The sequence below is a fragment of the Scyliorhinus canicula genome, chromosome 11 (genome assembly GCF_902713615.1).
Source record: "Scyliorhinus canicula chromosome 11, sScyCan1.1, whole genome shotgun sequence".
NCBI classification, from domain to species: domain Eukaryota; kingdom Metazoa; phylum Chordata; class Chondrichthyes; order Carcharhiniformes; family Scyliorhinidae; genus Scyliorhinus; species Scyliorhinus canicula.
Window position 1 is genome coordinate 145,731,240 of NC_052156.1, and position 16,617 is coordinate 145,747,856.

The window sequence follows — 16,617 nt, forward strand, 5'->3', positions numbered from 1 at the left end:
ATGGTGATACACAATCTCAACAATGGATGGCTGAAAGGTTCATGTTCCAAATATCATCGTATACGATCGGAGCTAAGTGTAGCAAATGGTTTGTTACTGAGGCAAGAGAGAATTGGAATTCCACAGTCACTGCGCAAGGAATTGCTACAAAAGATTCATCAGGGTCACCTTGGAATCGAGAAATGCAAGCAAAGAACGTGAGATACTGTATATTGGCCAGGAATAAACAAAGACATACAGAAAACTGTGGAAAAGTGTAGCACTTGTCAACAATATCAATATGACAAGCAAAGGAACCGATGAAAATAGGTGAAATTATGTCAGTTCCTTGGCAAAAGGTTGGGATAGACTTATTCTCCCTTGATGGTAAAGAATATTTGGCAGTGGTAGACTATTATTCTAATTATCCAGAGATTGCACAATCATCAGGCTCATCAGCAAATTGTGTAATCATGCACACAATGTTTGCACAACGTGGAAAACTGAGTCAGTAATGAGTGATAATCGGCCATGTTTTAACAGTAAAGAATAGCAAGAATTTGCACGGCAATCTGATTTTAAGCATGTAACGTCAAATTCATTATACCCGCAATCACATGGCAAAGCAGAAAAAGGGGTTTGGATAGTTAAGCAGTTACTGAAGAAGGCTATGGACAGTAAAGATGATCCATATTTAGCACTTCTAAGTTATCGAACATCTCCATTATGGTGTGGTTTGTTGCCAGCAGAAATGTAGATGAATTGGAAACTACGAACAACTCAACTTTGCCAAATCAAGCAAAGAGTGAATGAGAAGATAAGAAATCAAATGGAATCTCAGAAGAAGAAGAAACAAAAGGAACATTTCTCCTGAATTCCTCATTGGGTTTATTGGTAACGATATTATATTTATAACTCTGGGTTTGTATCACATCATCCAGTGACTGTGCCATCTCCCTCTGGGACTAGGCCACCTCCCTCTGTGTCTGTGCCATGTTGGCCAGCGCTTGGGCAATGCCTCTGACGTTCCCAGCCATATCTTGCTTTTACTGGGCCATGCTCAGGAGCGCCGCTTCAAATTGGCTTTGGCACTTGGTTGCCTGTGACGCGGCAACCCTGTCCTGGGCCTCGGCCAGCGGCTGCACAGGATGCTCCGGGCCTTGGACATGCTGACCCAGAGGCAAAGCCCTTGTCCCAATGCCTCAGCCGTGGATGTCGCCTGTGCGATGTATGCTGGGTGGCACGCATGGTCGGCACCACCTTCTGCTCCTACACGCGGTTGGTCTCCTCCAACTGCGCCTGCAGGTGTTGGATGCTCACAGACAACCCCTCATGAAGCATCTGGCTCTGCGACTGCATCTCCACAATCGATGGGACTGTCCGTTCCAGAAGCCCGAAACCCATCTGGGCGGCAGCTAGTTCCTGGGGTTGGCCCAGGCGCCAGCCATCGGTGGCGGATGGCAGCCTCCTTCCTGGATGTGTTATAGATGCCGCACTGTCCCCCTGGTGAGATGCAGTCTTCTGCGGCACATGGTGTCTGCCGGCCCGTTGAAGGATCATCTTGTCCTGTTAACGCTAGGTCAGCAGTGTGCATAGGGCAAGTTTGTAATGTTATGCACGACTTCCGACCACTAAGTGGCATTGTAAACCCATGACCCTGGCTGGGAGTTGGGAGGAGGTTGTGCTCTTCTGGCCCTGCCTCAGCCTAATGGGTGGCCTGTCCATGAGGCCCCTGTTGCTGTGGTGCAGGTTCTAGCCTGCGTTGGACCTGACACAGTCGCCGACGATCAGCGGGCTCTATCCCAAAGTTCAGAGTAAATCCTGGAGGATGTAGAGAAGGAGAGAGAAAGACAGTATGGTTTTCCATCCTAGGACCATCAACCCCAGCCCTCACCCCCCAGCACCCCTTCTCCTCATGATCCTGGAGGCTGACAGCCCATTACCGGCCCTGCCTCTCTGCACCTTTGTCAGCCACGCACGCTGGGTTTCTTCTGGGTTCTCCGGTACCTCCCACAGTCTAAAAATGTGCCGGTTAGGTGGATTGGCCATGCTAATTTGCCCTTTAGGGTGGGGTTGTAGGAATAGGACAGTGGATTGGGCCTGGGTAGTGTCGGGTCGGTGGAGACTCGAAGGGCCGAATGACCATCTTCTGCGCTCCTGCGTAGGGATTGTAGTGATCTCTGTAGGTGCATGTACACAAGGGGTTAATGGGTAAATACAGGTCGAACTATGTGCGCCAACGACTGCTGGGAAAGGGGGCCCAGGACTTAGAAACGACTGTGGAAGCTGCTACCACAATGGAGGTCTCCTTCTGCAGCCTTAACTCATTCCCCTCGTACCCCGCGACCCAATGATGGGTCCCCGGCAAGCGACTCCCCAGGCCTGTGCTACACGGCCGCCCAGCCACCATGCTGCCCCAGCCACTATGCTGCTCCAGCCACCATGCTTCCCCAGCCACTATGCTGCTCCAGCCAGCCACTATGCTGCTCCAGCCTGCCATTTCTGCGGCCAGAACCAGCATCCGCGGCAGCACTGCCCGGCCCGCAATGCGACCTGCAGCAGCTGCGGGCGTAAAAGCCATTACGCAAGAGGGTGCTTCACAAAAAGGGCCCCTGCTTCCAACTCCCCAGCTACTCTAAGTAATCGCTCCCCTCATTCGCAGGCCCGCGGGGCCCGAAACTCTGCGGCCTATGCCCCGACTCCGCCCCCTCCAACCACGTGCGATCCATGGGGGCCGCCATCTTGGAAAACCTCCACCATGCAGCCGGCCACGTGCGACTCATGGGGGCCGCCATCATGGACGCCATCTTCCTCGCCGCCCGCCACGTGCGATCCACGGGCCCGATCGGCATCTCCGCGCTCGGACAACTCAGTGGAAGAATACGAATATGAACTCAGAGGGCAGTCATCACGGGGCCACTCCAGCACAGCTGATCGAGCCACCGACTACCCATAACTCAGCGCGGTCACCCTGGACCAATCACGACCAAAGAATCTACGAAACTCAATGGCAGAGGTCCATATCAACGGGTACAGAACGCCATGCCTCTTCGACTCTGGGAGCACGGAGAGCTTCATACATCCAGACCTGGTAAGACGCTGTTCACTCCCCGTTTTCCCCGTGCAGCAAACTATCTCGCTCGCTTCAGGCTTCCATTCAGTCCAGATCCAGCGACACTCACAATCCGAGGCGCTAGCTACTCGAAATTCAAACTCTACGTTTTACCCGAACTCTGCGCGCCACTCTTATTAGGCCTAGACTTCCAATGTAACCTCAAGAGCCTCACCCTCAGCTTCGGAGGGCCCCTGCCCCCACTCACGATCTGCAGGCTCGCTATGCTGCGAATTCCCGCCCCTCCTCTCTTTGCCAATCTCACTAAGGACTGTAAACTCGTAACCACTCGTAGCAGGCGGTATAGCCTGCAGGATAGGGTATTTGTCAGAGCAGAGGTCCGAAGGTTACTCAGTGAGGGGGTTATAGAGGCCAGCAATAGTCCCTGGAGAGCTCAGGTGGTGGTCGTTAAGACCGGGGAAAAATTCCGCATGGTGGTCGACTATAGTCAGACCATAAATAGATTTACGCTCCTCGACGCGTATCCCCTCCCCAGGATTGCAGACATGGTAAACCAGATCGCCCAGTACCGACTCTTTTCCACGGTGGATCAAGTCTGCATACCACCAGCTCCCAATCAGACCGGAGGACCGCCACTACACGGCATTCGAGGCCGATGGCCGCCTCTTCCATTTCCTCCGGGTCCCTTTCGACGTCACTAATGGGGTCTCAGTGTTCCAACGAGCAATGGACCGAATGGTGGACCAGTACGGGCTGCGGGCCACGTTTCCATACTTGGACAATGTCACCATCTGTGGCTATGACCAGCAGGACCACAACGCCAACCTCCACCGTTTTCTCCAGACGGCACAGAAACTGAATCTCACGTACAACAAGGAGAAATGCGTTTTCCGCACAACCAGACTAGCCATCCTCGGCTATGTCGTGGAAAACGGAGTCCTGGGCCCCGACCCGGACCGTATGTGCCCCCTCTTAGAACTCCCCCTCCCCCATTGCCCCAAGGCCCTCAAACGGTGCTTGGGTTTCTTTTCCTACTACGCCCAGTGGGTCCCTGAATATGCGGACAAAGCCCGCCCACTCTTTAGGGCCACACGATTTCACCTGTCAGCCTAGGCCTTCAACGGCATCAAGGAGGACATCACCAAAGCGGTCATGCGGGCGGTGGACGAATCCACTCCATTTCAGGTAGAGAGCGACGCCTCAGAGGTAGCTCTTGCAGCCACGTTAAACCAGGCAGGGAGACCAGTAGCAATTTTCTCCCGTACCCTCTATGCTTCAGAACTCCGACACTCCTCAGTCGAGAAAGAAGCACAAGCCATTGTGGAGGCTATCCGTCACTGGAGGCACTACCTCACAGGTAGGAGGTTCACCCTCATCACCGACCAAAGATCGGTTGCCTTCATGTTCGACAACTCGCAAAGGGGCAAAATTTAAAACGACTAAATTCTGAGGTGGAGGATTGAACTCTCCACCTACAATTACGATATTAAATATCGACCCGGGAAGCTCAACGAGCCTCCGGATGCCCTATCCCGCGGGACATGCACCAGTGCGCAGATCGACCGATTAAAAGTCATCCACAATGACCTCTGCCACCCGGGGGTCACCCGGCTCGCCCACTACATCAGAGCTCGAAACCTGCCTTTCTCCAACGAGGAGATAAAAGCGGTCACCAGGGACTGCACGATCTGTGCGGAGTGCAAACCGCACTTCTATAAACCAGACAGGGCCCTAGGAGGTCAAGGCTTCTAGGCCCTTTGAACGCCTCGCGATTGATTTCAAAGGGCTACTCCCCTCAACTAACAAGAATGTTTACTTTTTAAACGTCGTAGACGAGTTCTCCCGTTTCCCATTCGCTATCCCGTGCCCTGACATGACCTCCCACACAGTCATTAGGGCCCTGCATAGCATCTTCACCCTGTTTGGTTTCCCCAGCTACGTACACAGCGACCGGGGTTCGTCCTTCATGAGCGACGAGCTGCGTCAGTACCTGCTCGACAAGGGCATTGCCTCGAGCAGGACTACCAGCTACAACCCCAGGGGGAACGGGCAGGTAGATAGGGAGAACGCGATGGTCTGGAAGACCGTCCTACTGACCCTCCGGTCTAGAAAGCTCCAAGTCTCCCAGTGGCAGGAAGTCCTCCCAGACGCGCGCCACGTTATTAGGTCCCTTTTGTGCACAGCGGCCAATCAGACCCCTCACGAGAGGCTCTTCATTTTTTCCAGGGGCACTACCACGGGGATCTCACTTCCAGCATGGCTGAGAACGCCGGGCCCCGTACTTCTGAGGAAACACGTCAGGGCGCACAAAACCGACCCCCTTGTTGAAAAGGTGCGCCTGCACCACTCCAACCCCCAGTACGCATTCGGCGAGTTCCCTGACGGCCGTCAGGACACGGTATCCCTCCAGCATCTGGCACCTGCCAGATCCAGCGCCTCCTCTACCCCCACAGAAAGACCCCTCACCCTATACCCCATGCTGCCTCCCCCTCGCGCTCCCGAGCCCACGAGCTCGCTCCACCAGTTCCGCGCACCCGCGCCGGCCAGTCCCTGGTCGAACCAGGAGAGTATGAAGCTCGGATACAACCTTCCCTGGAGTCCGCCATCGTACCCCAGCACACAACACCCATCCAGCCACCGCAAGAGGCTGCAACCCCGGTGCTCCGCAGATCACAGCGGACAATTCGACCACCGGACAGACTGACATTGTAGGCCACCACCCCCGCCTGACTTGATTTTTTTGCAGGGGGTGAATGTACGATAATTCACACTGTCGTTGTAAGCGCACAGTACACAGGAACTTGTACTGGGCTCCACCCTTGGCTTCACCCATGACTCCTCCCCCTAGTGCTGCTGTATAAATACCCTTGTCCAGAGTCAGCCTGAGTTCACTAAGATTTCATCAACGGGTAACAGGCTGGCTCTGAAGTAAGTCGATTAAAGCCTAGATTCATATCGGAAACACGTGTCTGGTGAATTGATGGTTCCATCAGACTGACCTTCCCAAGAGTGGGGAGGGGGTTGGTGGACAGACTGGGGGCCCTGGTCAGGATCGAAGAGGTATTGGAGGGCCTGAAGGTCATGCTGTCGGGTAAAGCCCCGGGGCCGGACAGGTATCCGGTGGAGTTTTACAAAAACTTTGCTGGGATAGTGGGGCCGGTGCTGGTCAGGGTCTTTAATGAGGCAAGATACAGAGCTGGTTTACCCCTGACAATGTCGCAGGCTACCATCTTGCTCATTCTGAAACGGAGGCTTGTGGGTCATACAGGTCGATCTCCTTGATCAACGGAGACGCCAAGTTACTGGCCAAGATCTTGGCGACCAGAATTGAGGACTGTGTACCGGATGTAATTGTGGAGGACCAAACCGGGTTTGTAAAGGGGAGGCAACTGGTGGCCAACCTAAGAAGGCTACTCAACGTGATTATGATGCCCCCGGAGAGTAGGGAGGTGGAGGTAGTGGTAGCCATGGATGCTGAAAAGGCTTTTGAACGGGTCGAGTGGGATTATCTTTGGGAGGTACTAGGACAGTTCGGGTTCGGGACGGGGTTCATCGATTGGGTTAGGCTATTATATCAGGCCCAGGAGGCGAGTGTAAGGATGAACAGGACGACATTGGACTACTTTAGACTACACCGTGGGTCAAGACAGGGCTGCCCTCTCTCCCCATTGCTGTTTGCGCTCGTCATAGAGCCGCTGGCAATTGCACTGAGAGCTTCTAGGGGCTGCAAAGGGCTGGTCCAGGGGGGAATGAGAACATAGAGTCTCGTTATACGCAGACAATCTGCTGTTATATATATCGGACCCAATGGTGGGGATGGACGGTATTATGGAAATCCTGAGGGAATTTGGCCAGTTCTCAGGATATGAATTGAACATGGCTAAGAGCGAGTTGTTTGTAATTCAGGCGAGGTGAAGGGATTGCCGTTCAGGCCAGTGGGGGAGAATTTCCGATATTTGGGGATTCAGGTGGCACGGGACTGGGGCAGGTTGCATAAGCTCAACTTGTCCCGACTGGTGGAACGAGTGAGGGAGGAGGTCCGGAGGTGGGATGCGCTCCCGCTGTGATTGGCGGGGAGGGTGCAGACTGTTAAGATGACGATTCTCCCACGGTTCTTGTTTCTTTTTCAGTGTCTCCCCATCTTTATCCCGCGGTCCTTCTTTAAGAGGCTGAATAAAATTATTCTGGGATTTGTATGGGCAGGGAAGTCCCCGCGGGTGAAGAGGGTGATGCTTGAAAGGAGCAGAGGAGAAGGGGGGCTGGCGTTGCCGAACTTCAGCAACTATTACTGGGCGGCCAACTAGCGATGATAAGGAAATGGATGGTGGGTGCGGGGTCGGTTTGGGAGCGGATGGAGGCTGCTTCGTGCAGGGGCACTAGCTTAGCAGCCCTGGTCACGGTGCCTCTGCCGCTTCCGCCGGCACGGTACTCCACCAGCCTGATAGTGGTGGCGGCTCTTCGGATCTGGGGCCAGTGGAGGAGGCATGTAGGGGAGGTAAGAGCATCAGTGTGGACTCCAATCTGCGGCAACCACCGATTTATCCCGGGGAACATGGACGGGGGTTTTCGACGGCGGGGATTGTGAGGACGGGGGATCTGTTCCTGGAAGGGAGCTTTCCGAGCATGAGGGCGCTGGAGGAGAAGTTTGGCCTGGCGAGAGGGAATGACTTTAGATACGTGCAGGTGAGGGATTTTGTACGCAGACTGGTGCCGTCCTTCCCACGTCTCCCGCCGAAGGGGAGGCAGGACAGGGTAGTTTCTAGGGGAGAGGTGGGAGACGGTAGAGTCTCAGACATCTACAAGGAACTAATGGGAGCTGAGGATACGCAGACCGAGGACCTGAAGCTTAAGTGGGAAGAGGAGCTCAGGGGGGAGATGGTGGACGGTATCTGGGCAGAAGCCCTGAGCAGAGTAAACACGACCGCAACATGCGCCATGCTCAGCCTTATCCAGTTTAAGGTCGTGCACCGGGCCCTCATGACGGATGAGCAGATTCTTCGGGCTGGAGGACAAGTGTGCTAGATACACCGGAGGGCCAGCTAACCATGTACACATGTTCTGGTCGTGCCCTAAACTCAGGGGTATTGGCAGGGATTCGCAAACGTCACGTCCTGGGTATTGAAAACTGGGGTGGTAATGAGCCCGGAGGTGGCAATCTTTGGTATTTCGGAGGACCCGGGAGTCCAGGAAGAGAGAGAGGCCGCATTCTGGCCTTTACTTCCCTGGTAGCCCGGCGAGGAATACTGTTAGCATAGAGGGACTTAAAGCCCCTGAGGGCTGAGGTATGGCTATCGGACATGGCGAGCTTTCTTGGCCTGGAGAAAGTCAAGTTTGCCTTGAGAGGTTCGCTATTAGGGTTCGCCCGAACGTGGCAGCTATTTATTGACTTCTTCGCAGAGGAGTAAGCATTAGCCGGGGGGGTGGGGGGGGGGGGGGGGGTGTGTGGCTAGGGTAGAGTAGAGTAGAGCAGGGGGGTATTGAGGCAGGTCCGTGCGTGAACAGAGCCGTGGTTTGCACTATGTTTAATTTGACTTTCATTTTGTACTGTACAATGTCACTTTTTCTATATGCCTAAAATACCTCAATAAAATTGTTTGTTCAAAAAAAAACAAGGTTCAGAGAACCTCACCATCAACCAAGGATTGAGTAACACGTGTTATCGACCGCGCAGGTAACACCACAGGGATTCTATGATTCTGTGATTTATTTACAAGGGCTTTGAAAAGACAAGTTTGGCACATGAATGGAGGTGTTGGTTAAAACTAAAAAGGCAAAAGTATACAATGTATAAGTTGAGTGTTTGGATCTGTTGGGAACACAGGAGAGCTCACGAACAAGTAATGCAGGTAGTGCAGCATCAGAAGCACATTCTGCTGAGGAAACCATTTGGGAGAGAATTAGTTTGCAGTTTGAGCATAAAAGAGACATTTTTTAAATAGAGATGCGAAGTGGTAAAAAGATAAAGAAAGAACTTTTCAAAAAGGAAATTGAAATGAGGAAACTTGATGTGGAAATGGAAAGATTAGCAAGAGAATAACAGCTTAAAAGGTTTGAGAGCAAAGGCAGATGTTGAGGAAAGTCAAGGGTGGGGAGTAACCCTTCCCAGTCCAAATCTTAGTGGGAATATGTTTAAATGTGTTCAGGCATGAACAGAACTTTAGGAAAAAGAAGTGGAGGCATTCGTCACGGCATTTGGGAAAATAGCAAATCCAATGGAGTGGCCGACGGAAAAGTGGACATTATCCATGTAAAATAAACTGACGGGGCGGATGCAGGAGGTTTATACCTCCCTGTCAGATGGGATCTCTCAGCATCACAAAGAGAAACGATTATTCTGAGTGCGTATGAATTAGTTCCAGTGGCACATAGGCAAAAGTTTTGGAAGTTAAAGAAGCAGCCGGAAGGGCCCTGTCAGCTGGGTGCCGGGCTGGCAGTGCAAAGGTGCCAAGCTGGCATCTTTCCTGCGACGGGGACAGGCTCAGGGGTGCCGTGTGTGGGGTGAGTTGGGGCTTTCGGGTGTTGGGAAAGGGGTAGCAGATAGCCAGTTGCATTTTCTGTCCATTAATTATAATACTGCGCACAATAAAAGGTTACTTGTGATTTAAAGTTACAAACCTGTGACTGTTAATTGGCTCAACCAAGGAGGTTGGATGTTTTAAGTAAAATCCAGTCTGAGCTGTGTGTGACTCTGGATCAAATGGGGCTGGAATTGACCGCACACTAAGCCAGGGTGACGTGACACGACTTTCGTGAAACTTTGTGCCTGTCCCACTCCCTGGGCGGGTCTCATTTGCCATGTACTGGCGAATTTCTAGCTCCATGAATGAGAAATGAACTGAGAATGTTGTGCTTATTACAGCTTGTTATATTCTACAGCTGATCTGCTTCCAAAAAGGGGCATGCAGAAACGGACATGCGATGGTAATGATCGACGATGTGATCAGTCGGGCAAACGATTGTGTCCTGATGGTGTGATTTCTTTTGGGCGATGCTACACATTTGTCTCTGAGGAAAAGGATTGGCTGAAAGCTGAGGTAATCTTCATAATTTATTCAAGTACCTGTTCCTCAATGTTTCTAAACTTGACCAAACGCAGAATGAAAGAATCTTCTTGTTTGTACTTGAACAGTTTTGATTCACTCAGTGTGCTCCATCACCCAGGTAATATGATCCACGCTATCTTATTCAAAAATTCCCTACAGTGAGAAGGAGTCCATTCGGCCTATCGAGTCTACACCGACCCTCCAAAAGACCACTTGAACTTGGTCCAGTCCCCCTTCCACACTGCCTTATCCCTGTAACCCCACCTGCAAATGTCTGGACACTAAGGAACAATTTAGCATGGCCAATCCACCTAACCTGCATATCTTTGGCGTGCAGGAGGAAACTGGAGCACCCGGAGGAAACCCACGCAGACACGGGGAGAAGGTGCACACTCCATACACGCAAGTACCCGAGCCGGAATCAAACCCGGGTCCCTTGCGCTGTGAGGCAGCAGCGTTAATGACTGAAGTGAATTAAAACCCAAATAGTCTTTTAAATAATTCTCAGCTTGGTTACAGCAATTATTAGTTTCTGGTTATTTATTCATGGGATGTGAATGTCACTGGCTAGGCCAGCCTTTATTGCTCACTCGCTGATTGCCTCTGAGGAGGTAGAGGTGAGCTGCCGTCTTTAACTGCGGCTGCCCATTTGGTATAGATCCACCCACAGTGAAGGTAGGGAGAGGGATCCAGGATATTGGCTCAGCACCAGTGAAGCAATGGGAACATATTTCCACATCAGGATGTCCAATTCTGTGCACAAGTTTTATTGAAGATCCTTTATAGTTGGGAGAGGTGTCTGCCTCTCCGTCACTCAAGGGGTTGGCCAGTCGCATCTCAGCTTAGAAGTGAGAAAGCAAAAGTTATATATCTTGAGCCCCTATTGCCTTTCCCACTGTCCATCATCCCAGTCTTTCTGCACAAATCATTTTACTCCCCGACTGTCTGAGGTCCAGATAACTGGTGACATCCTTATCACAAGCACTCCAGTAAGTGGTCGTGACCTGTGGTGACTGCAAGGGTCATGTCAACTGGACACATGTGCTCTGTTTGTGCTTCAAACTGCTGATGGTGCTTGTCTGGCCGTAGACCCTCCTGATGTTGACGTCATCCGTCCACGGGACGCAAAACACTGGGCACATCTGCGTCCTTGTTCCCCATCGATAGTTTCGCTCTGAGACCCCAACATGTCAACTGACCCCTCTGTCCTTACCTTAGGTATACAATTGAACTTTTGTGGTTTTAACTTCCTGTTTATTATGGGTTTTACTGCATGTGTGTTGTAACTGCCATTGTAACTGCCGGGCTAGACTATTTGCAATCTGTTTTGTAAGCCTTACTGAATATGCAATTTCAGATATTTGTAAGGTTGGCTACATTTCCCATCATGACTCTTGTTATTGGCCAATTTGTACAAACGGAGATGCTTCTAAGTCATGGCTTGTGGTTTTCCATTATCACTTAGCTGGATGGTTTTGTGCAGCACAGACAGAATTCAATTGTCCTGAGCTTAGTGGGGAAACTTGGCTTTGAATCCTTCAGTATACACTGTGCGCTGGTGGTGGAGGAGGTGAATGTTTTCGTGGATGGGATGCCAATCAAGCACCCTGAATGGTGTCAAGTTGTGAAGCTTCTTTAGTGTTGTTGGAGCTGCACGCATCTCCTGCAACAGGAGGGTACTCCATCACAATTCTGACTGGTGCCTTGTACATGGTGGACAGGCTTTGGAGAGTCAGGAGGTGAGTTACTCACCACAGGATTCCCAGTTTCCTACCTGCTCTTGTCACCACAATATTTATGTGGCTCGTCCAGTTCAGTTTCTAGTCAATGGTAAATCCAGTATGTTTAAAATGAGGAAAAAAGTGATGGTCAAGGAGATAGGGTTAGATTCTCGCCTCTTAGAGATGGTTATTGCCTGGTACTTATGTGCATGAACGTTACTTGAAGCACTAGAAGATCCATAGATACTACCAACATGAGGTAATGTTGTTGGAATTTAATTAAATTATGAGCTGTTTTTAATTAATTTCAGTGCTGTCCATGTATATAGTTGAAAAAACGTTTGAATTAAATGGCTATCTGTTTGCCTGTGTCCTTTTCCTCAATTCTATAGTCTAACGTCCTAATTATATATGGATTCTACCAAATATCTACCTGGAATCTGACACAGTATTCTCCATGAAACACTGAGGGTAATGAGCTGTGGCATTGGACCCCACAGACGATGAAGCTCACTGGTTCATCCATGGACAGCGGTGAGAGCGTTAAAACTGGTCTGAGTGCCTCTGCTTTTGAAGAAAATCAAAACAGCACCACCGCTGATCCTGGTCACCATCTAGTGCAACTTCCAACAAAGTACATGGAGCGGACGTTTAGTGGGAATAGGATTGGGATCCTGATCTTCAGATCCAAGGCGCAAGGCACACATTTTTACACATTTAAGAGGTTTGAAGGAGGACATTGTGTTTCTCCCAGAGTCTAGTGGTTACCGAGCTGTAACGTCTGTACATTAACCCTTTATAAACATACAGATATGCAGATCACTACATCCTCCCCTTTTTTAATACATTTTCTAGAGTTGTAAAGAAAATTGTACAACACATTAAGATAAATAATGACATGCATATCTGTACAAACATGACAATAGTGATAACTATACATAGTTAAGTATCATTTATGAATCCAATCTTTAAAAATTGAGTTGGTTAGGTTTCTTTCTTTTTCTGTTATATTTTCTCAACTATTGAAGTAGTGAGTTTAAAATCTTTATGTCTTTGTGTATGTCATCTGAAGTTATCTGATGTTTAAGAACCAACAAGTCATCGTGCGAAATGTTGAATCACTTATGTTGCCTGACTGGTCTTTTTTTTGTGCTTGTGGTATCAATTCTGTATGTCATCTGCCTTAGAAACTGGTTTGCTTGTTTGTCTTGGAGCAAATGCGAATGCATGAAATTCATTGTCAAGACATTTGTGTTGTCTGAACAATGTCCATGTGATGTTTCTACTCTTGGCGTTGTTTTGGATTGTGCTGTTACATTGTCCTTCAGTTGCAGAGTTATACCATTGTGTACAGGTTGTTGTTTCGTTGTCACTGTGGTTGTTGTTATTGTGCTCAATAACTGTTCCTTGTGGATAATTTGAGTCATTCTCAAAGTCGGTGGTATCAGTGTCCTTTGTGGTATCTGATGTTCCATTGAGCTTTATGATTTGAGGTTTGTGTGAATGATCTGATGTTGCATTGATCTTGGTGGCATCAGTCATTTCTGGTTGATTTGATTCCTCATTGATTCCTTGGTGCTTCTCTGCTTGAGTCAACGTCTTCAAGATTTCAATTTCCTGGAGTTGGTTGTAATAGTGTGGTTTCAACTGATGTGGTCTCAATGGATTAATTTGTAGTCTTACTTTGATTGTTATGTTTTTTTGTACAGTCGAGCTGAGATCTGTCAGTCTCGCTGTGGTCTTGCGCATCTTGTATGCGAATTGTGATCCCTTTGTCACTATTCTGACATACAGTGGATAGACAATCATAGTCTTCTTCAAGCATGGTTGTCGCTCTGGAGTCTTTAATTGCTTCCATTCTGGAATCTGTCAACAAGTTCTCTGTGGAGGCTTTCATCGCTCTCTCTCTGGAGGCTTTCATTGCTCTCTCTGTGGAGTCTGTCATCGATCTCTCTGTGGAGTTGTGCAGTGTTGTTGCTGTGGAGTAGATCAGTGCTCTCTCTACAGAGTTGTTCAGTACTCTGCGTGTGGTGTCATTTTCTTCTTGGTTATTTGACCACTTTCTGTCATCCAATATATCAACGATCAACCATTCCATCATGGTATTGGATTCATCGATTTGTGTTGAGTGGTATTTACCGTTTCAACCATGTTGTTAATGCTATGATTATCATATCCAAATATCTGAGCCATGTCTGAGTAGTATTCTTCAATAAACAAATCATCTTCTTTAGTTTTGGATTTGTTATTATGCTCTTCATTTTGAATGCTGCAAACGTCTTGTTCCATGTTGCTGCGAAGGTTATCTTCAACTATTTGTTGAAATTCAGGCTTTGTTCTGCCTTGCAAGGTAAATATTTTGGGTTTTGTGGCTTTAAAAGTTATATTGAATTTTCGGGCAGTTTTCCTTTAAGTGGACGTATTCTAAATGTTCTGACGTCATGACGCTCGTGACCTCATGCGTAATCGTTGATTGCTGAGAGAACGAGAGAATGTGCAGACTCTGCACAGACAGAGACCCACGCAGGAATCGAATCTGGGACCCTGGAGCTGTGAAGCACCAGTACAACCCACTGTGCCACCGTGCCGCCCATAAAATGAATGTGGAGAATGTGGGTCTGGAACAAGGAGGCAGTGGGGCCGGAGCATGGAGGGAACCTCTGCAGAGGGGAATACATTCTCCTCTTGTGCGAGACTAAGTCTTACCCAATTTAAGATGGTGCATAGAGCCCCACATGGCGGTGTCCAGGATGAACCGGTTCTTTTTGGGGGGTGGAGGATTGGTATGCACGCGGTGTGTGTGACCGGGGGGGATGGCGGTGTGGGAGGCGGCGTGGCATACCATATACATATGTTGTGGGCGTGTCTGAGGTTGAGTGGGTTTTGGGTGTGTATTTCAGACTTTATGTCAGAGGTCAGAACAAAACGGGATTATTATTTAAACGATAAAATATTAAAGCATGCCGCTGTTCAGAGAGACTTGGGTGTGCTAGTGCATGAGTCACAGAAGGTTGGTTTACAAGTGCAACAGGTGATTAAGAAGGCAAATGGAATTTTGTCCTTCATTGCTAGAGGGATGGAGTTTAAGACTAGGGAGGTTATGTTGCAATTGTATAAGGTGTTAGTGCGGCCACACCTGGAGTATTGTGTTCAGTTTTGGTCTCCTTACTTGAGAAAGGACGTACTGGCGCTGGAGGGTGTGCAGAGGAGATTCACTAGGTTAATCCCAGACCTGAAGGGGTTGGATTATGAGGAGAGGTTGAGTAGACTGGGACTGTACTCGTTGGAATTTAGAAGGATGAGGGGGGATCTTATAGAAACATTTAAAATTATGAAGGGAATAGATAGGATAGATGCGGGCAGGTTGTTTCCACTGGCGGGTGACAGCAGAACTAGGGGGCATAGCCTCAAAATAAGGGGAAGTAGATTTAGGACTGAGTTTAGGAGGAACTTCTTCACCCAAAGGGTTGTGAATCTATGGAATTCCTTGCCCAGTCAAGCAGTTGAGGCTCCTTCATTACATGTTTTTAAGGTAAAGATAGATAGTTTTTTGAAGAATAAAGGGATTAAGGGTTATGGTGTTCGGGCCGGAAAGTGGAGCTGAGTCCACAAAAGATCAGCCATGATCTAATTTAATGGCGGAGCAGGCTCGAGGGGCCAAATGGCCTACTCCTGCTCCTAGTTCTTATGTTCTTATGTTCTTATGTTTTGGGGGTAGAGGTAGCTCCGAGTGCGGAGGTGCCGATATTTGGAGTGTCGGAGGGTGCGGGGGCTCAGGTGGTGAGAGAGGCTGACGTCTTGCCTCCCTGACAGCCCAGAGACAGATTTTGCTGTGCTGCTGGGACTCGGAGCTGCCAAAGGAAGGGGTATGGGTGAGTGATTTGCCAGAGGTTTTGCAGTTGGATAAAGTGAATTTTGCCATTCGAGGGGTGGAGGAGGGTTTCACCTTGAGGTGGAAGGTATTTATCAACTTCTTTAATGAGCATTGAGTCGTCAGCGGGGGGTGGGGGAGTTTACTTTCTGTTTGAGAGAGGTTGGTTAAAAAAGGGAGGTGGGTACTGGGGTGGTAAGGGGGTGAGTGGGGCTGTGGTTGGCAGGTGAGTGGGGGCTGTGTTTGGGGGGTGCGTGGGGGCTGTGGTTAAGGGGTTACAGGAAGGGAGGGGTTAGTTTTTGAGCACCTATGTTTTGTATTAAATATCACTTGTTGCAACCCTTTTGTGCCTCCCTGCTCTTATTTGATTGCTGCATGATCTGCCATCGGCCATGTAATGGGTGGATGGTCACTAATGGCGTAATGGAGTCGCCTCCATCTCCTGTCTGCGAGGATGTGAGCTGATTGATTGGCCGCTCCTCACACTAACAGGATGCAGTGAGGAATGAGTGACCCTGCTAACATGGAGCATTGGCACCACCATATTCCCTCACCCGTCCACCCCCCCCCCCTCAGCCCCCAACCCCAACCCACCCGCCTCCAAAGACCAAGGCTACCAGACAGCCTATTCATTTGGGAACGTCTAATATCACCACATGTGATCCAGTGGCCACACCCTTGACAGCCGTTCCTCTGGCACCAGTGACACAGATTCTCAGGAACTTCCCCAACCAATGAGGAGCCTGCACCAGGAGAAATTACTCCATCCGCGCATCATCACCCTGATATTCCCCAGCTCACTGGGAGTTCACGAGCTGCTTTCAGCCAGACAGGAGACATTCACAGTCGCCCTTTGAGGACCAATACTTTGTCCTCACCGCAAGTCATCATCATCCGCCTTCATCGTATGGACCATGGGTAACAGCACCC

At 49.7% G+C, this 16,617-nt stretch overlaps 1 protein-coding gene across 2 annotated transcripts in view; it reads left to right on the forward strand.

The window, feature by feature from the left end:
• Window positions 1–16,617, forward strand: part of LOC119973688 (lectin-like) — a 45,962-nt gene that overhangs the window by 10,354 nt on the left and 18,991 nt on the right. Inside the window, exons 1-2 of one of the 2 annotated variants that reach the window (XM_038812068.1) lie at window positions 9,412–9,550; window positions 9,929–10,086. In XM_038812068.1, coding sequence (XP_038667996.1) covers window positions 9,952–10,086 — 135 coding nt within the window. In that variant the 5' untranslated portion in view covers window positions 9,412–9,550; window positions 9,929–9,951. Of the gene's footprint in view, window positions 1–9,411; window positions 9,551–9,928; window positions 10,087–16,617 lie in introns of those variants that run through there. The other variant, XM_038812067.1, reaches the window with a different exon arrangement.